General features: G+C 38.9%; 1 protein-coding gene across 1 annotated transcript in view; it reads left to right on the forward strand.

Annotated features, from left to right (window-relative positions):
• The window catches only part of DIP2C (disco interacting protein 2 homolog C), a 604,567-nt gene that overhangs the window by 430,065 nt on the left and 157,500 nt on the right, over positions 1-17,002 (forward strand). Inside the window, 2 exon segments of the mRNA XM_043967134.1 lie at positions 2,793-2,884; positions 7,794-7,904. Coding sequence (XP_043823069.1) covers positions 2,793-2,884; positions 7,794-7,904 — 203 coding nt within the window.

The following is a 17,002-nucleotide window of genomic DNA, read 5'->3' on the forward strand; positions in this document are numbered from 1 at the left end:
CCCCTCTAGGATAATACTCAGCTTTATAGGAGACATGAGTCTTCTTTGTACACCTGTCTGCTTTGAGTTGCAGAATATTAAATTCAAAGATTTGTCATTTGTAGTAGATACTGACACATCTTGGTGATCCTGACTGTCATCCCCTTTTATACATTTGTAATTTGATTCTGATGAATTTAGGGATTTTTGTTATGATGCTAATTTCCTTTTTTCTCCAGGAGTTGGCAAATCAAATTGAGGCTAACAAGTATCTGTAAAATGAGGAGGTTTGAGTAGATGACCTTTAAGGTCCCTTCCAGCTCAAAATCTATCACCTCACTAAGCTTCTTCCTTCAGCAGCGACAGGCATGATAAAGCTAAATTAATACCACGATTATCATATTGAAGAAAAATATCCCCTTAATTGTTCAGTGAATACTACATCTTTGCCTGTTTGAATCAGCAACTTAACTCAGTCATCATTTCCTTGTCCCCCTTGAAACTGGAACTGTGCCAAAATTATGATTTTTTTTTCCTCTTCAGTCTTTTTTTTGTAAGATCAATTTTGTATGTGATTATGATAATGTAGACCCTAAGATTCTGAAGCTTTTAATAAGTCGAAATTTCATTGAAGACTGATGAATAGCACTTTTTGACAGTCTGATTTTGATTGTAATAAATATGCTGGTTCTGCAGTAGTATGTATAAAACTAGATCCAAAAGCACTTATCTGAAGCCAAAGTTTTTTTCTTTTGTTTAGTTTCTTGTTAGAGTGAGATTTTAGATTATAATCACATTCTGAATTATTCCTAATGGGATAATGACTTTTATTTTGGAGAAAAGAGATGAATATTAACATACCCACATAATTTCCTCATAGGCTGTTAGAATTAGAATTAGCTTTGTTTAATTCATCAATAGACAGATAATTGCTGTAAGTTAGGGGAATGATTTCTACTTATAAACTTACTGCTATTTCTCTTCATTTTGTACCTGAGAAGATACTTCTTGCTTTGAAGAGAAACTATTTCTTTATTATAACTTCCTTAAAGTCTAACCAGTGGTCGTTTCAGAGGGGGAAAAAAGGAATATGCAATTCCAGGGGCCTTTTTTTTTTTTTTAGTGAGGCAATTGGGGTTAAGTGACTTGCCCAGGGTCACACAGGAGCCTTTTGTTTTTAACTCAAAGATATAAACACAGAATGATTGACCAAAGTTGTGTTTGTATCCTCAGTGTAAGAAAATAGGTTAAATTACATTTAGTTTTTTGCAATATATTATTATTATTAACATAACCAACCATTACATCTTAGAATCAGTTTTATGTCAAAGGCCTTAAGTAGCTTTATATCATTAGCATGAATAAGTTGTAGGGGCTTTTATGTATACTCTGACTGTTGTACAAATCAATCAATTGACAAACAAATATTTATTAAATGCATACTATGTGTAGCATCAGTTCCATAGCTGTTCCAAAGCTCTGCAGCAATTAATAGGAATTGCATTAACTTTAAATGGCCTGCATATTTAGATAGTTGGAATAAATCATTTTGCATGTGTCTATGTGTCAGGATAACATTGGACCTAGTCTTGTAAAATCAAGTTGCTTCCCAATCATTGTGGCTGCCATAATGCCACATAAATAATGGGATTAATGCTTATGGGTCTTCCCGTTCTGCATTTTTGTCTTTGGTGCCAAGCCCAGCCATTATGATTATACAGCATTCAGTTTTGATTTTTATTGTTTCCCTATACACTGTTTGTCATTGTATATATTTTTCCAGGTTCTGCTTACTGCATTTTGTATAAGTTCAAAAAAATCTTTTCATGCTTTCCTATATTCTTCTTCATATTCATAGTTATGACACAGTAATATTTTCCATTATATTCATGGACTATAATTTATTTAGCCATTTCCTAATTAATGGGCATCCACTTGGTTTCTAGTTCTTTGCTACTACAGAAGTGCTTTTATAGATATTTTGGTGTCTATTGGACTTTTCTTTCTTTGATTTCCTTGAGGTAAAAACCTATCAGTAAGATCTGTGGATCAAAAGGTATGGGCATGAATAGTTTAGCAACTTTAGGGATATAACTGCAAATTGCTTTCCAGAATGCTTGGCCAAGTTTGCAACTTCACTAGCAGTGTCTTGGTGTGCCTTTCTATCTACGGTGCCACCAGCATAGACAATTCCCATCTTTTTTTTTTCTTTTTGGCATTTTGTTGGGATTGAGGTAAAACCAAAGTTGTTTCAATTTGCATTTCTCTAGTTAGTGATTTGGAGCAGTCCTTCATGCACTGATTAATAGTCTCTGGTTCTTCTTTTGAGAACGGTTTGTTGATAGCCTTTGCCCTCAGGTCCCTTGAAAAAAGCCTTTAGGTCTTATAGATTTCTGTTACTTCCCTGAATATACTGCCTAATTTCCAATGGTGACTTTGTCTCTTTATGATTTTTTTAAAGGAAATTACCAACAAAAATTCATTTTTAAATGGCTCATATTCCTCCTACTCAGTCTTCTGATGTTAAAGTATTTAAGATCGATTGAGGGGATAAATACAAACTTTCATTAATTAACTACATTGTGAGTGATTATCCATGGTCTCCAGGAAACTGCCTTTTCTCATTTCTTCACCCTGATCTCTGTTCACTCTTTGACAGTTTGTTTCTGGGTAATTTGAAAAAAAGTGTGGTTCTTTAAAATCCATGCATTTGAACATTACATGCATATTTTATATGCATATACTTATGTGGAAAGTATATATTCTTGATGAAATAATCCAATAACTTTTGCCTTTGTAATTTGCATTAACAGGTAAACTGTGGACAAGGAGTATGAAGGTTGCTTACAACATTCTACATAAATTAGGTACAAAACAAGAACCCATGGTGCGGCCTGGAGACAGGGTAAGCATTAAGTTACAGAATTTGTAAATTATCTGTGTTATGTGTAGGTCTTATTAAATACCCAACAATTTTAAAAATCCCAGAGTTCAGCCCTTCCTAGGTACACTTTTGTGGCCTACCTAGGAAAGCGAAACAAATACATTTCTTATCTAAATCTGGCTTTCTCTGTCCACACTAGCCACAGAGGCAAATATCTAGCCACAAACAGGTGTTTTTCCTTCTTCGTTACTAAAGTTCTCTATGGTAATACCTTAGAATCATAAAGCAATTTATGCTTTGAAAAGTGCTTTCACATATGTTAGCTTATTTGATCCTCCTAACCCCCTTGCTGGATAAATGGAAACAATACTTTAACCCCATTATCCAAAATGAAGAAATTGAAAGAGAGAGGTGAAGTTATTTGCCTAAAAGCATCCAGTAAGAGAGTTAATGGTAGTACTGGGACCTGAACTCAGATCTTTTTCTACCAACCATACCATTCTACAGAAGCTATTAACTAAGTAGTCACATCATGGGGAACCTATAATAGTTGCAGGGTCATGAGATCATACATTAAGAGTGGCTTCATCAGAGGCCACTTATCTACAAGTTACCATATATATGATTTGAGGATTCAAATAACTTCACCCTAGCCCCTTTTTGAAGCAAAAATGGGCAATGAAGGATAACTGACCTCCTCTCTCACTCCATAGCACCATAAACCAGTAAGGGTCAAAGCGGTGATGTATTTACACTCTAGGGAAGATAAGAGATTGGAATAGATAGTCTCTTGAAATCATTTTTCCCTCTAGTATTCTACGATGGACTATGGATCCCTCTAATTTGGGAATATTTAAGTTTGAAATCTAGTTTTGGAATGCCAACGTAAAGTGTGTACGTTTATAGAATATTTCTGCATTTCATCAGATTGACTGGAAGGGGGATATTGAAATACAATGAGAACATGGTCATAGTATGGTGGTTTCCAAATCTGTTTGTTTGTAATTTGGCATCCAGATTCTGGGAGTTCCTGGAGAATAGTAATTGCAGATTAGGTTGGCATGTATTGAACTGAGATGTGGGTAGGGGTTTGGAGAGCACAAAATTAAGTGACAATAAAATGTGGGGGAAAATATGGGTTGGGGTTTTTTTTAAAGTGTTTGCTCAGGGTTTTGGTTTTTTTTTCCACTCATAGAAAAACTATTCACATGGCTAGCATCTGGCACTTGTGTGTGACTGCTTCTTAAATAAGCAATCCCAATTAGAGTACTCATTTGGTAGAAGCTTGCTCTTATAACAAACCGGATTCTCCTTCATGAAGAATCTTGTCAATTTTTCCAAAAGAGAAGATTTTTTTTCCTCAGCATAATGAGCATTCAGGAGCTGGCATGTTAATAAACTGCATTTGTGTGGATGACATTTTCTTTCTTTTTCTTCTGTTGTTCTTAAGGGGTTGGGATGCTAACATCCTGACCTTTGAAATGGACATTACAGATGACCACTCAAGTTCCTGTTCACTCCGAAAGTCTGTGATTCTGATGCTAAAGCCCAAGGCCACAGCCAGATAACTGACAAAGTGGCTTTAAAAGCTGTTGCTTTTCCTCCCAAGCTAGGATTGCCAGTTAGGACATATCTTAGTCCCAGTGGACAGTCATACTGACTAGAATACTAGCTATTTATCATCCGTGTGTGTGTGTGTGTGTGTGTGTGTGTGTGTGTGTGTAGATAGATAGATAGATAGATAGATAGATAGATAGATAGATAGATAGATAGATAGATAGATAGATAGATAGAAAGAAAGAAATCTTTCTTGAAGATATATCAAGAAATCTTGATGAACTAGAGTAATTGGGGGACAGACCTATCTACATTCCTTTAATCTCCCTAATTTACTGCAAGGCATCTGAGGTAAATAGAGAGGGGTTGGAAGGCCATCCCATCAAATCCAGAGCTCTCGTTCTGAGCTATAACTCAATTTCTTAAGCATCTCTATTCACTTTATGATCTCCCCAGTTTATCACTGATATCACCCTTCACAAAGCATCCTTATTTATTTAAGCTAAGTATGGTAGTTCATGAAGGAATTCAGGAACTTCACAGTTTATGTAGCTGTATGTAGGATCCCTACATAGATGCTTTTCCTAGAATTCCTGGTTACCTGGGACCAACTAACTTACCAACAACAACAACAAAACACCAAACCAACAAACCCTGAATCCTGAAAACAACAACAACAACAACAAAAACCCTGAGCTGTCTTGAGAACCAGGTGTCTGGTCTCCTTTACATTGCATTGTGACTTTTGCTAATTGTTTGCTATTGAGTATTCCCACCAGTGAAAATTCTTAGTCTGAGGGTGAATGTGTATTTAATGAAATAGCAGGGAAATATAGAATTGATTAAAAGGAAGCATGAGATGTTGTGAATTCCTGATGCTGCTGTTTCATAAAAATTAGGTGTCTACTCATTTCTCTAAATGTCTTAGATTACTGCTCTGAGCTCACCATGGGTTCTACTATTAACATAGGGTTTGTTGGTGATTTAGACATAAATTGGCCTCTTAAAAAGAATGAGCTGTAGGATTCCTTTCCCTAAGACAAATTGCAGTTTGGATTTTAAATAAGGCTACCAGGGTTACAGCATAGCCATCTATGTTTATAGTGGCAAAAGATTATGCTTTATGTTGATGAATACCTTATACAAAGGCTTTACGTAATGAGCACATCCTGTCAAGCCACTTAGAAGGCCATACCAAAGTACTATTCTGTTGGATTTAAAAATTAAGATATGCTATTCACTATTAGAGTTTCTAACCTTTTTGAACAGTATAAAAATGATTCATTTAAATTACACCTTTTTAAGGACCTTAGAGGTCATCTATAACATCCCTTTCAAAGCCCACGATGTTAACATACCTTCCCCCTAATCAACACATTGCTCTTGAAAGGCTTATAATATAAACAGTATCATCCTCATTTTACAAATGAGGAAACTGAGGCTCTTAGAGATTGCTAGTGCTCATACCTCCTTACCATAAATAGGACATATATGTTCCAGTAAGGCATACTACATATTCTTGTCAAGCTGATACAGAGGATCTTGTGATACATTCTGGGTTCTGTTTAGAGGTCTTAAAATGTACATATAGGGGCAGCTAGATGGCGCAGTGGATAGAGCACCAGCCTTGGAGTCAGGAGTACCTGAGTTCAAATCCGACCTCAGACACTTAACACTTACTAGCTGTGCGACCCTGGGCAAGTCACTTAACCCCAATTGCCTCACACACACACACACACACAAAAATAATAAAATGTACATATGGATACTATCCGTCTTTTTTTTTTTTTACATTAAAATGTGGTGTCAGAAATTTTGAAAAGCCAGTATTCCTGGTATGAAAGGTGTGTTTTTTGGTTTTGGGGTTTTTTTGTGAGGCAATTGGGGTTGACTCCAAGGCCAGTGCTCTATCCACTGCACCACCTAGCTGCCCCTGAAAGGTGTGTTTTTAATCTTATATTTTAATCAACAAAACACATGAATTTGGTTATTCTTTATATGTATTCAAATTCCTCTTCAAAAAATCAGGAAACATATTCTTTCTTCCCTAAAATTTTCTGTGTGATAATTGTGTATCCATTAAATACTACCTAAGACAGAAATATGGGGAAAAGGGCAAGAATGTTGATGTTTGATGGGTGGGCCATGGTACAGGGACCTTGCTTGTTCTTATGCACACTCCTTTTCCCTGAATGTACTGAGATTTTTTTCTTAGTTTAATTCACGAACCTAAAATGTATCATTAGACTCTGCATCTAGTTTACATGATGTATATTAGTATATAATTATATATGTAACATTATATATTAGTTAATATGTATTTTAAATAATCACACTTATTTGTCTCAACATTCTTAAGAGATACGTTTTTGTTACTATTAAATTCTTTAAAAGTTTATTTGATTTTTTTCAAATTAGGTAACCTTGCAATGAGTTTCACTTATGAGGTCTCCTTGCTTCTATATGACATCATTTGCCTTAACTTTTATGAAATTGTGGGATTTGTGATTTTGGATAAAGGTTTATTGAGTCAAGTGGTCTTAATTTGGAAAGCTATATGGAGATCCAGAATGGGACCCAAACCAAACCAATGATTCATTGCTTGACTATGGAAAACAAAGAAACAGACAGATAGACAGAAGAACACTTAGCTTCATTTGTTTCAGTTTCACCCTTGGGAACAATGATGTTCTGGGAAGAGTTGATGCATTGATGCTTATAGGGTATGTTATGCTTTCTTGGGAAAAACAACCCAAAACCCTCTAACGCCAGCAGGGTAAAACAACCCCTCCTCCCTTTCAGAGAGGATTGTTTTATTTTATTTAAATTGGTTATATTTTATAAGGAAGTAATGTAGGTATCATCCGTATATGTTAATCATGGGTTTAATACACTGATGAAAATAAATGCATATAACAGTTAGGGAAGTGATAGGTGGAAACATAGTATATGATGCTATGTTAATAAAATCCATGTTGAAAGAACATTGCATGTGTTCTTAATTATGTTATTAAAGCAAAGAGGTAACATGGATATTATAGAGGTATCAAGTCCATGGCCCACAAACCTCCCAAATGCCAAATATCAGGCATTGGAGTCATGAAGACCTGGGTTCCGAGCCTGACTCAGACACTTCCCTCTCTGTGCCTCAGTTTCCTCATTTGTAAAATGAGGGTTCTGGACTCTATAGTGTCTGGCTTTTTTCAGCTGTGGATCTATGATCTGACAGTGCTGTGATTTAAGGAGAGACCTCAAGTCTCTGCTTAATCCATTATGGACATTAATAATCTATTATGGGACTCTCTTTGGCTCTGCAGACCTTTCATAATGACACGTCTTCCATTGTGTTCTGTGTTCTTTGTTTCTCTTTCAGGTAGCATTGGTATTCCCTAACAATGACCCCGCTGCCTTCATGGTTGCCTTTTATGGCTGCTTATTGGCGGAAGTTGTTCCTGTCCCCATTGAAGTGCCACTTACCAGAAAGGTAAAGAACACATTTTTTTTTCTGGCATTATTATTAAAGCCTATTTTAAAAGTAATGACAAACCATAGTGCAGCTGAAGGTGGCCTATTGTGAAGTAAGAATGGGCACACTCCTTCTTTAAAAGTGCCTCTTCATCTCAGCAGGAGATGAATCGTGAGGCCCTGCAAATTATGGATTGTTTCGGAGATACTCGGCAGTGTTTTTTATCAGTTACCATCTCAGTAAAGGGGACAGTTATCAACCTACTTGTCATGCCTTTAACTGCTCCACTTACCAAGAGAGGCTTGGGGGGATGGGGGGAGAGACGGGGGAATGGAGAAGGCTATATTATATACGGCCTGAATGTCCAGATGGGTAGTTAAAAATGAGGAAATCACATGTTTCAAGTATTTGGTTGTTTGGAATCATGTAGACCAAGCCGTCAGGTGATAGACGGAATGACCTGATGTTTATCCATGTGCCTGGCTGTCATTTATTCACAGATACTATCCTTTAAAGAGGAATCACTATAATGCATTGGAAATAATGTGTGCCTTTGGGCCAGAGGACCTGGGTTCAAAGTTTGTGCCTGCCATTTATTGCCTGTGTGGCCTTGGGCAAGTCATTTAACTCTTATAGGTCTCAGTTTTTTCCTCTGTTAAATTAAGGGATTGGGCAAAATGATGTCCCATGTCTTTCTATCTCTAAATCTCTGATCCTACATCTTATAGTAGTACAGCAGATATAGATTGAGGAGGTCTGTTAGGGCCATCTAGTTCAACCCTCTTGTTTTGTAGATGAGAAAATTAAGGCCTAGGGTAGTGAAGTGATTATGTAAGGCCATACAGGTAGCAGGTCGTAAAGGTAGGATTCAAACCCAAGTCCTCTGGCTGGTCCTTTGTACAGTACTCATGGAGTCTAATTCATGAACAGAATTGTTTAGGATTTGGTTAAATGTATAGCACTCACACACCCCAGTGCCAAAGACTGGCATCATTTGGTATGTACAAAGCATATGCTTTTTCAGAGTTTTGTTAAATGTAATTTCACTGTTTTTAATGCCATGAATTATAATTAGATTTTCAACCAGTTTAAATAGATGAATGCTTTGTATGAGCTAAAGCTTATATGTGATTAAACTGAGGTTTTGAAATCCATTTAATGAGTGATATATTATTCTTGCACACAAAATTACAGTAACCTGAAAATCACAGTACAATGGGAAAACTAGCCCAGCCCGGATGTCTGACAAATGAATCACAACAAGCAGGCTGTGCGCTGCCGTGCTAAGGATAGTAGAACTGAAAGCTTCCAATCCAGCTAGACCAATGAGCTTTGGGGCCTTGGCTTTGTCACGTGACCTCTGGGCCTCAGTTTCCCAGGAAGTCTCCCAGCCTCCCTGAGCCTAGGAATTGCTTCCATTCTGAGAGCAGATGACAAGACTTCCCAGGTGTCCTCTAGGGTCTCTGTCATTGCATAATTGCAACTTCAGCCATGCTTCCGCATGTAGAAAAATGAAATAAACAGGGATTCCTTTGAAAATGTGGTCCAGAAAAAAATGAGATTTGCCAGGACTCTATTCTGTAAAGTTAAAGGAGTCCACGTTCTTTTCTGATAGAAGTGGTTGAGCTAGAATTTGGGGTTCCCGTCACCCCAATAAAAGTCAGGGTCTGGGGGCAGCTAGGTGGCGCAGTGGATAAAGCACTGACCCTGGATTCAGGAGTACCTAAGTTCAAATCTGGCCTCAGACACTTGACACATACTAGCTGTGTGACCCTGGGCAAGTCACTTAACCCCCATTGCCCTGCAAAAACAAAAGCAAAAAGTCAGGGTCTTAGAGCAGCCTGGCAGGGGGCAGATCCCTGGGGCTTCTTTGCTCCCCTCACTCTTAGTGTTAATGAGGCCGTAAGAGACTCTGGACCACATACCCTGGAGCCTGCCACTTTGTTTGTGGAAACTTGGATTTAGTGCTCCATTATTGTACGATTTCTCCAAAGATTTACCCTAACCTCCTTTGATACCTAGATTGCAGACCCCTCATCCCTGCCTTTTTTGCTGTCAGATTTCTAAGCCTTCTTAAGCATGTCCTGTAGATGTAGACCCAGGGGGGAAAGACCTCTCCTTCCACAAACGTTCCTAAGGAATTTTGTCCAGATCTCTTCTTTGCTCTTATCTTGTTCTCCCTTATATCATGCAAATTCGTGTCTCTATTGTGTATGGCTTGAGTTAGCTTGCCAGGGGCTGGAGTCCTAGGCTTGGAGACATCTAAAGCTCTGGACTCCGAGCCACCTTCTGATGCTCTTTCATTCCATGACCTTGGCACTTAACTTATTTTAAGGGAGACAGCTCCCTGAGACTTATCTACTTAGTCATCAATAGATTGGAATCAGCATCATTGCAGGGAATTCCCACAGTAGGAGATCCTTGTGTTGATGAAACCACAGAGCCTTTGCTTAGTTTCCTTATTAGATTGTTAGTCTCTTAGGGGCAGCTAGGGGGTGCAGTGGATAGAGCACTGGCCCTGAATTCAGGAGTACCTGAGTTCAAATCTGGCCTCAGACACTTAACACTTACTAGCTGTGTGACCCTGGGCAAGTCACTTAACTCCAATTGCCTCACTAAACAAAAAGAAAGATTGTTAGCCTCTTGAGGGCACAGACTTTGTATCCTTCCAGCCCTCAGTAGTGTCTTACATATAGCAGCTCCTTAATATGTGTTTACTGAATTGAATCTCAGATGATATGAGTCATAGATTAAGACATGATTGACCCTGTGGCATGAATGCATCACAATGTTCCCCAGCAGAATAATGCAACTTAAATTACTTGATGGGGAGGACAGGTCCACCCCCCCCAAACTAGGACACTCAGAGTACAAGGAGAATACACCAATAGAAACTAAAAGAAACCCATTTGGGAGCACCCATTCTCTATTGTTATGCTAGTCTTCTGTGCCAGTTTCCTCTGTGACTCTGAATACAGTGTTATGGTGAATCATTTCCAATCACAGGCAATAGAAACCCTGTTAAGATGTCCTACCTACATAGAACTGTAGTGTAGGGGAGAGGTCGATGAGTTTCTCAATCCTATTGGCTCTGACTGCTGACTTCCTGACCCCACCATTCAGTTCCATTCCCTTTAATATCGTGCTCACTATGAGGCTCGGAGACCACTGTTGTTCTTTCCTTTCTAAGCCTTTCACAAATCCTATTCAGTGCGAACTAATCTCTTGCTATATCCAAATGCTTCCTGTGGTTTCCCTCCCAGAGTCCTTTCTCCAACGGCTTTTTTCCCTTGTCATAGCCACTTCCTCTTTACTGCCTAGCCATATTTCACCATCAATGTCCAGCTTCATTTCTACCTCTTCTAGGAAGTTTCCCTTCATTGACTCTTTCTGCTAGAAGTATTTTCTCCCTTCTCAATTTCCATGTTTATTCATTTATATTTCTCTGAAGGTGTTTATCACATTCTCCATTGTTACTTCTTGACTGTAATCTCCTTGAGGACAGGGTACACCCTTTATTCATAAAGGTGTCAGAACTATGTTCCAATTAGTGTAAATAATTAATTCCATGAACTAGTCACATCATTAAAATATGTGCTATTCAACATAAAATTATATGTAAAATATGATCACTGGTGCCAACGCAATGAAAAAATGCAATGGAAATTCAAATACAAGCATTTTACAGGAATCACTATTCTCAGTAACTGAGACTTCTCTGTATGCATTTGGCATTCAATAAATGTTTTAAAAATATAAATGAGTAGGGGCACCTAGGTGGCGCAGTGGATAGAGCACCAGCCCCGGAGTCAGGAGTACCTGAGTTCAAATCTGACCTCAGACACTTGACATTTACTAACTGTATGACCCTGGGCAAGTCACTTAACCCCAATTGCCTCACTAAATATATATATATGAGTAAATATATTGAAAACAACTGCATTGCTTTAAACATCCATGATTTCATTGGTGATGCAGATCCTTTGTGTCTTGGTAGATGGTCTTTTGAGGCTATGGCTAAAAACATATTACCCGAAGGCCAAAAGCCTTACTATCATATATCATATCATGAGTTGGCTACATGTATTTTGGACTCTTTGCTGATATTTGGATATTTAAACAGCTTATTATTGGGAATTTTTCTAATTAAATGAAAGCATTGAATCATGATGTATGTGTGTGGTCTGAATCCAGATTAGGATAAAGGATAAGCATGTGTCCTCTTGGGAGAAGAAGCATGTGTATGTGTGTGTGTGTGTGTGTGTGTGTCTGTGTGTGTGTGTTTCTCCTTTCCTTTTTATAGTGCAGGAATCAGAGTGGAAAGAATGAGCTAGAAATCAAGCATTGTGAACAATCCCAAGAGGAATGCTTCTGTTTGGTCAAAGGGTAGTGGATTTGTTTCTGGCATGGATAGGAAGATATGTTGTGTGTGTGTGTGTGTGTGTGTGTGTGCGCGCGTGCACGCGCACGTGTGTGCAACAGGAGCAGATCATTTGCATGCCTCAGTTGGTACAGGCTGTAACTTGCACAGATGAAGAGGCTGATGGAACCAGTGAATGACCCATGGTGGGCTGTGGGTCAGTTGCCACACACCAAAAAAGATATCAGAGAGTCAGATGGAAATTAGGGATAGCATTAGGGTTAGTGGTGGAGAAAGGCTGGTTTTTGACCATTGGCAGTGGGCACTTGCAAAGCAGGCAAAGGCAGTAGGGGTCAGGCACGAGGGAGAAGAAGTAGTTTTCACCCTTTAGCCATTGGAATAGTGTCTAGTGGAGTAAAGAGACCTCAGTGGTAGAATTAAGTCTTTTCATTGTTCAAGGAAGGATTGTTTTGTGCCTTAAACATTGCGATTCTGAACTTAAATGTTGAGGCTTAAAAAACTGTTTTCTTTTGTTTTGTTTATTACTGATGGGGGGAACCACCTGTATTCAAGATTTTCAGATGATCTCGCAGTGTTTGAAGCATTTCCCTTTTCTGTGGTCTGCTTTACCTCCTCTGTGCCTCTAGCCAACTTGTATTTACTTTGTATATATTTTGTGCAAATCTATATCTGTCTGTCCAGAACAGATCACTGATCTCTAGTAGAGTGCCTGGCACATAAGATATGCTTAGCAAATACTTATTGAATTGAATTGAATTAGAACCAGAGACTTAGAACCGAACAAGAACAAAAAATGAACTACACTAATTTTATTAGCTGTGGACCAAGCTAAGCCCAAATATTAACTTATTTATGAATTTCTAGTCAAACTTAAGGTTTTTGTTTTTTAAAAAGACCACCTGCTATAACAGTTTGAACCAGAACCCAAGCTTTTTATTTCCAAAACCTTTAAACTCTAAGAAGATTAAAGCAGTCTCTGAGTATGTATCCACTTGGCTTGTGTTAACTTGTTAGGTTTGTGTTAGCTCTGTACCAGAGAACAGTTACCAAGTGGGTTCTGGGGTATTCTGAATCCTTTGGTGATCAAAACCAGAGGGACCTGAGCCTCTGAATTTGCTTGACCTCTTTTTTTTTTTCCCCCCTGTGGAGTTAGTCTAATCCTCCTCACAATGTCTATTTAGTTATAGACTTAAGTGGACAAAATGGCAACAATAAGTCATCTTCTTGTCTGTTTTTTCCTATGTGATTATAGTCACTATTAATTGCTTTGCCTCTGCAGACATTTGCTCTGTAAGGGAAGAAATAACAGGATTTTATCTTTTCTTCTCCTAGAGGATTTGAATGATATGAGGGGGGATTACTCTTATGGATGTTAATATTTGATTTCCAGATCATTAGTTCAATCTTTCACTTAGCTACCTTTCTCCTATAATTAACTAGGTGAAGGCATAGAAATGTACTTTTATATAGTGTTGCATGGCCAAGAGAGGATGGATACAGTGGAATTTCAGGGACTGTTCCCTGGAAGATCAATGATCAAATGCTAAATGAGGGTCCTGTTTATATCTGTTCTCAACTATAATCACTTGTTTAGACCAAAGCTTTGTTTTTTCATTAGAATTATTAGTGAATAGTAATATGTTGGAATTTCCTTTAAGCATTCTAGCATCTAACACATTGTGTTTTCCAATAGGGATGGCTCCATGCCAATATTTTCAGGTAGTGATGATCCTGCCTCAGAAACTTCCTACTTATGTGACCTTGGGAAAGTCCCAACCTCCTTGGGCCTCAGTTCCTTCATCTGAAAAATCAGGGGGTTGATTGGTATGGCCCAGAGGTCCCTTTTATTTCTGGATCTATAATCCCGTCGTGAGTAATTAAAATCATAAGTTCAACTAGAAAGTCTCCTACAAGAGGTCTTTCCTTTACCCCCATGTTATTGACTCTACCCCAGATATTCTCTTGAAATTGTCTATATACATTTATGGTTTTCCCCCAATAAATTCCTTGGGGATGAAGATTGTTTTATTTCTATCTTTGTCTCCCCAACACCTACCTTGGAGCATAATAGTGGCTTAGTAAATGCTTATTGTTTGACTCTGAGGTTATCTTCAGTACTAAATATTTGTGATACAGTACATGATGTTCCTTAAGGGAATTACATTAATCTCTGCTCAGTCTTTACCATAGGTCCAGCCATAATCTACATAGGTTCTGTTTCAGTGTCTTGCTTCTAATAAGTCCATTAAAAGAGCCCCACATTCCCCGGTTCTAACTTGCAGATTCTGAAGAACATCTGGTATGAATACTGAAACTAAAGTTAGCACCAGGGCCTTCAAGACAAGGCTGGCAAAGCAGCCTTGTCAGGGCAGCTGGGTGGCACAGTGGATAGAGCACTAGCCCTGAAGTTGGGAGGATCTGAGCTCAAATCTGACCCCAGACGCTTACTAGCTTTGTGACCTTGGGAAAGTCACTTAAACATCTGGGGCCATCTCTAGTCATCCTGATGTATATCTTGCCACTGGACCCAGATGGCTCTGGAGGAGAGAGTGAGGTTGGTGAACTTGCACAGCCCTCCCTCACTTATATCCAATTTACTGCAAGTCATGATGTCATGGTCTTCTTCAAGAAAGAAGGACAAACAACAGCAAAGCAGAGTGATGGGGTGGGCTTAAGATCAGCCATTACTGGGGCTATACCTGGAAGCCTGCAGCGAAGCTGGATTAAGAGAGTGGGGTGCCAGAGACAAAATAGCAGTTTTTGGAATTCTGTGGTTACTAGAGCTCAGAACAAGCAGGTAGTCAGGAATCTGTAGGACCTAAATCTTGGAGCTGAGGAAGGTGGTTCACGGTCATCCACAGGACAACCAAAAATGCAGAGTGAAGTTAAAGGTCAAGAACTCATACCCACTGGAGGGAGGTCAAGAATGTCAGCATTTGGGTCAATAGAGAAGATACCAGCAAAGAAAGGAGAATTTGAGATGGAGGATGTGTCTCTTCTTCCTAGCCAGGAATGTTTTAGCATGCTTCCTTCAGAGACAGGAGCCAATCCGTGAAGTTAGACCATTTGAACAGTGGCAGTTCAGCCTCTCTGGCAGAACTAACACAGACCTGTCTCAGGTACCCAAACACGTTGCATTTGTAAGATCATGAAACCTGGCTATATCCTAGAGCAGAGAGCATTTCCTTCCTCTGACCACCCCCCAGTCCCCTTTAATCTAACTTTCCAGCTGCCCCATGTAAACCAGATGTAGTGAAGTAATGCCTAGGAGGGAATTTGGTCTCTTGGGGGTGGGGGTGGGGCGGGATGGGTGTTGGGGAGGAGTATCAAGAAGAGGGAGCGTTATTACAACTTGAAAAGATTTTGACCTGTATCACCAGACCAATGCACTGCTCTTTGACTTTATCCTTAGATTTCGGCTTCAATACAGCACTAACCAGGCCAACCCCTCCCACTCCATGACTAACAGTTTCCCTCAGACAGGGTTACTCTCTCAGAAGAGGTTTTCAAGACCTTGCCAACAAAATCCAAGTATGGCTTACATCAACACCTTAAGATGTTAATTCCAACCAGGAGCGCCCATGTATAAGTAAGAATCTAGTTTTCTTGCTGTTACTCCTCCTCCTCATTTTTTGAGCCTCATTCCTTCAGTTTAAGATGTTGTCTCTTAAAAAATGCACATCTCCTTCAGAAGGTTAATGTTCCAAATCTTCTCAGTTAATTACACCTTAATGTGATTAATGTTATCATTTCTAGAGTCCTCTGAAAGTCAGTTCTGAAAAGGGAAACAAAGACAGAAGCTAACTGGGGTTCTAAGGGGAGGAAGAAGAGGGTTCTACTATTGGAAGGAAAAGTACAGGAAGAAGAGACTTCTAATTTTGAGTAGTCATGGGGCAGGGTAGCAGAGTTTGGCAGCTTTGAGCACTCCCTTGGAAATTAGCCTTATTGAGGGTTTTTCTGATCCAGCCAAGTAGTGACTGCAATGATATTCCAGCTTGGTGCCTATCAATTTGCAGTTCACTCTGTGCTGACTCAGCAGAGCAAGCCATTTAAAGTCAATCTCTTCATTACAGCTGCCTGTGTCAAATTCTTGGTGGATATGAAATCATGTAGGTTTGAGACTAGTGAGCATTTGGAGGAACCCCAAATCCAGGGAAGAAGCTTCATCCTGTTACTTTTATACTCATTAGTGAAGCAACCCTGCTGAAATATGATTGATGCCTTCTGACAGAAGGAATGGAACAGGAGTGGAATGAGGTGATGGAGCATAATGATGTGGTCACACTCATGGCCCACTTGATGTGAATATTTGAGAAGTCACTGATATGGTAGCTGCAATACAAGGAAATATTTTCTGGGAAATGACATAATTTGTCTGGGATATTTTTTGGGTAGGTTTTTTTCCCATCTGAAGTAGGTTTGAGGATAGGAAGTGATGGATGGGTGAAGGATGAGTCTAGATATTCATAAAAATAAAACTAGGTGATAGATTTCATTGAAAAGAAAAGAAAGTATCCATGAATGCTTATTTGTGTGTAGGAAGAATGATTTTGATTTTGCTGAGCTAACTCTCTGTAAGGCCGTTTTTGGTAAATAGAGATGCATATCACCAAGGCTGTCTGAAGAAGAACTTCTGAGTGTGTATCTGTCATTCATTTCAATTCAGGAAGCACATGCTAAGTGCCTGTGGCACGTAAATAATTGTGACGCTTATTAGCTTTTCATATTTTCTTAG

Source organism: Dromiciops gliroides, chromosome 5, assembly GCF_019393635.1.
Source record: "Dromiciops gliroides isolate mDroGli1 chromosome 5, mDroGli1.pri, whole genome shotgun sequence".
Lineage (NCBI taxonomy): Eukaryota > Metazoa > Chordata > Mammalia > Microbiotheria > Microbiotheriidae > Dromiciops > Dromiciops gliroides.